We start from the raw sequence: 3395 nt of genomic DNA, 5'->3' as shown, positions 1-3395 counted from the left end.
TCTTCATATCAAATTCTGATTTTAATTTGTGTTTGATATCATCAATTTCAGATTTATTGGGACTAGCAAGAAGCATATCATCAATATAAAACACAAGATACAAAAAATCTTTATCTTCATTTCCTTTGCAATAGAGACATGTATCATAATTGCTTCTATTAAAACAAGCTCCAAGATGAAATTGTTGAGAAAGTGTTCCAAATTTAGAAAAAGAAATAAATGTGTTTACGGAATAACACCTTATTAATAGATCTCTACTGCTGGATTGTGACACGTGTTTATTTCCTGACCATTGGATCTAATTCTAGATTCTTCTATCTACCTAACCATGAGATCTTTATGGAAATATATACATTTAATATGTGTGAGACTTTTCTTCCAGCAAATAGTTTTCTCTCTCTCACGTCTCACTCTCCAAAAAGGAAGAAAAATGGCAGTTTCTCTCTTCTCTTACAAGTTCTCAGAATTTGGTTCCTTCATCTCTCTCTTCTCTCTATGCGTAGAAAATCATTTTCTTTTAGTGAGATTAGGGCTTGATTCTTGGTATATTTTATAAAATTAAAATATGTTATCATCAAGAAATATTCTAGATCCATATGGGTGTTGTACTATTTCAGCTTTGATTAAGTCGAATCTTTGGGATTCGAGTTTTTACCAGTTTCTTGTGAGATCTTAGTGATTTCGGCCTCTTCCTATGTGCGGTAGTGGCTGGTTTGTCTGTGTTACTTGTTGGGTAATATGTTCTTGATGTTGAATAACTAGAGAGATGGCAGTTCATGTTCTTGGTGAGATCTTTGTGATCTAGTGTGATTCCTTGGTGGAATAGAGGCTGATTTTGTTGTTCTTTATAAGATAAGTCTACTTTGACTTTTTTTTTTTTTAATATTTTGGAATATTATTGTATATTTGCTGTTTATTTTTGGAGCTTTATAGTACAATCGAGCTTTATCCATTTTAATGGATGATTAACAGGGGATTAGTCGTTAGAAGTGGTTGTCGAACTTCTGGGGCTTTGGCCGAAAAATTTTCCGTGTTCATTTTACTTTCTGCACTTTATTTTCAGTTTAGTTTTGGGATCTCAGTTAATATTACTATCTCTCGACTTTTCAAATTCGAATATTTTACCCTTCTGATTGTTAATATATAAAGAGGAAATCGATTGTTTTTGTTATGTGAATTTTCTAAATTTATTTGTAAGGTGTTTCGCCCCGTCTTTTAGACATGTTAAGTTGTATGGTCATCTCCGTGTTTTGTGATATAAATTTTATAGTTCCCCAAGTGGGGGTCTAATTTTCAAAATTCTATTTTGGTTTCAGTTCACTTGTGTCTATTGGGCAACTTATTCTTATTGCTTCTGTATTTCAAAATGAATTTATGCAAATAGTTCTACACGTAAATGGTTTGTTAACATGATATTGGAAGATCCATAGCTTCTTAAGCATCATGAATAGGGCATGGTTTTCCTTTGGGCATTGTTTTCTTTGGTTTTTAAGCCAAGATCTTTCTAACGCTGTTCAGGTGTGATGGTATGCATTTTTCTTGGTTTTTAGATTTAATTCTATGCATGTATGATCTATTTTATGATAACGTCATTCCGGTGTTCTTTGCAATGAATGAAATGTGCTTGGAAGGGTATGGAAGGTGGTGTCTAGGAGGTAAACCAAATTAATGATATTTGATGTTTAAAAAAAAAACGTGAACGGATGTCTGTGTGTAGGCTCAGCTAGGATTCTTTTGTGGACAAGAGATTGGGAATGTGACAAGCTATGCACCTTCAAGCACAGAGTACGCTAGTTCTCTGTTTGTTAAGGGCTTGGCTCAAAATGGTTCTCCACCAAGGCGAGAAGATGACAAAGAGGGCCACTATGTATTTGAGCTTGGAGAAAATTTAACTTCTCGCTGTAACTGCCATATACTTTCAACAAAAAATGTTTTTTTTCTCTTGTTTAGATATATAATCATGTAGATTATGTTGAATATTATAGGCAGATTTTCCTTTTCAATTTTAACTACTCCTCGACCCATAACTTTTAACATATTTTAATATATACACATGGAATGAATCACGCTTGAAACATTATGGAAAACAAGTACAGCTTGCATATGCCACAATTGTTGATGTTTTCATCTGATATTATTCAAGTTTTTCGGCTTGTCATAAAGCTTTTGAAGATTATTTTTCTATTTTTGATTAAGTAATTGAAATGACGTGGTTTTGGAAAATTAAAATCATAATAGGTTCCTTGTTTCATATATAGTTTTTGTGCTAATGGAATCACATTTTCTAATTGTTGTATTTTTGCGATATATTTGCAGATAAAATACACAGCAAGATGGGTGAAGGTAATTATCTAAACTGAAGGAGGAAATCCTCTGCTTGAATTGGGATTGTTGCCTCTGTGCTTCTGTTTTCTAAACCAAAATTTCATTCGCAGGTACTTTTGGTCAGGTCCTGGAGTGCTGGGATCGGGAAAAAGAAGAAATGGTTGCCATCAAAATCGTTCGAGGTATTAAGAAGTATCGTGATGCAGCTATGATTGAAGTGGAAGTGCTCCAACAACTTGGAAGACACGATAAAAGTGGCAATCGGTGAGTGCAACTTTTCCTTAAGAGGTTTGTCTTATACTGCTACTTCTATGGCTTTTGTGGTCATGATTGGTTGAACTGGTTTATTCTTTGCAGTTGTGTACAAATACGGAACTGGTTTGACTATCGTAACCATATCTGTATTGTAAGTATATGATCAATAATTTGGTGGATTAGTTTCCCCAGTGTAACAAATATTTCAAGATTAAGATCGTGGATGAATTCAAATGGTCTTAACAGGTCTTTGAGAAGCTTGGACCAAGTTTATATGATTTTTTACGGAAAAACAATTATCGCCCATTTTCCATTGACCTTGTCCGTGAGATTGGCAGACAGCTGTTGGAATGTATAGCATGTGTGTAATAGTTCTCTTCATCCATAATACATGTATTGGATGCGACATTTATAATACTTTAGAACATGAATGTAGATCTAAATTCCTTAAAACTATCTCTTTATATTTAATGTTTATAGTAATATGGGAAACGGTATCTCTTCTTAGTAATAATCTATAGTTCAGTATTTTTAATTGCTCAATCCGCACCTAGCATTAATTTTTGCTCCAAATACTTTGCAGTCATGCATGATTTGAGCCTAATTCATACTGATTTGAAGCCTGAGAATATTCTTCTTGTCTCGCCAGAATACAAGAGAGTTCCTAATCATAAGGTAAATTTTTTTCTTTATTATTTTTGTCCTGATCAACTTCATGTTTGAATACATTTATGCCTTGGAAGATAGAGTTGTGCACTTTCTCAGCTTTACAGAGTTGATGCTTTATGCTTATTTGGTGATGGCTTGTTTTCTTT

At 33.5% G+C, this 3395-nt stretch overlaps 1 protein-coding gene across 2 annotated transcripts; it reads left to right on the top strand.

Moving 5' to 3' along the window:
- The first annotated feature begins 23 nt into the window (after positions 1 to 23).
- LOC111374236 (serine/threonine-protein kinase AFC2-like) lies at positions 24 to 3389 on the top strand. Of its 2 annotated transcripts, XM_022996888.1 has the most exons (6): positions 24 to 1901; positions 2317 to 2343; positions 2436 to 2589; positions 2683 to 2731; positions 2827 to 2941; positions 3164 to 3389. In XM_022996888.1, the coding sequence occupies exons 2-6, from the start codon at positions 2334 to 2336 to the stop codon at positions 3301 to 3303; spliced, it is 468 nt and encodes a 155-aa protein (XP_022852656.1). In that variant the 5' UTR covers positions 24 to 1901; positions 2317 to 2333; the 3' UTR covers positions 3304 to 3389. The 2 variants fall into 2 exon arrangements, with proteins under 2 accessions (XP_022852656.1, XP_022852657.1); XM_022996889.1 differs by lacking the exon at positions 24 to 1901 and having other exon boundaries at positions 1908 to 2343.
- Positions 3390 to 3395: the final 6 nt, after the last annotated feature.

Source organism: Olea europaea, unplaced genomic scaffold, assembly GCF_002742605.1.
Source record: "Olea europaea var. sylvestris unplaced genomic scaffold, O_europaea_v1 scaffold12220, whole genome shotgun sequence".
Lineage (NCBI taxonomy): Eukaryota > Viridiplantae > Streptophyta > Magnoliopsida > Lamiales > Oleaceae > Olea > Olea europaea.
Note: the sequence above shows the minus strand (reverse complement) of the source record. Positions and strands in the feature narration are given on the sequence as shown.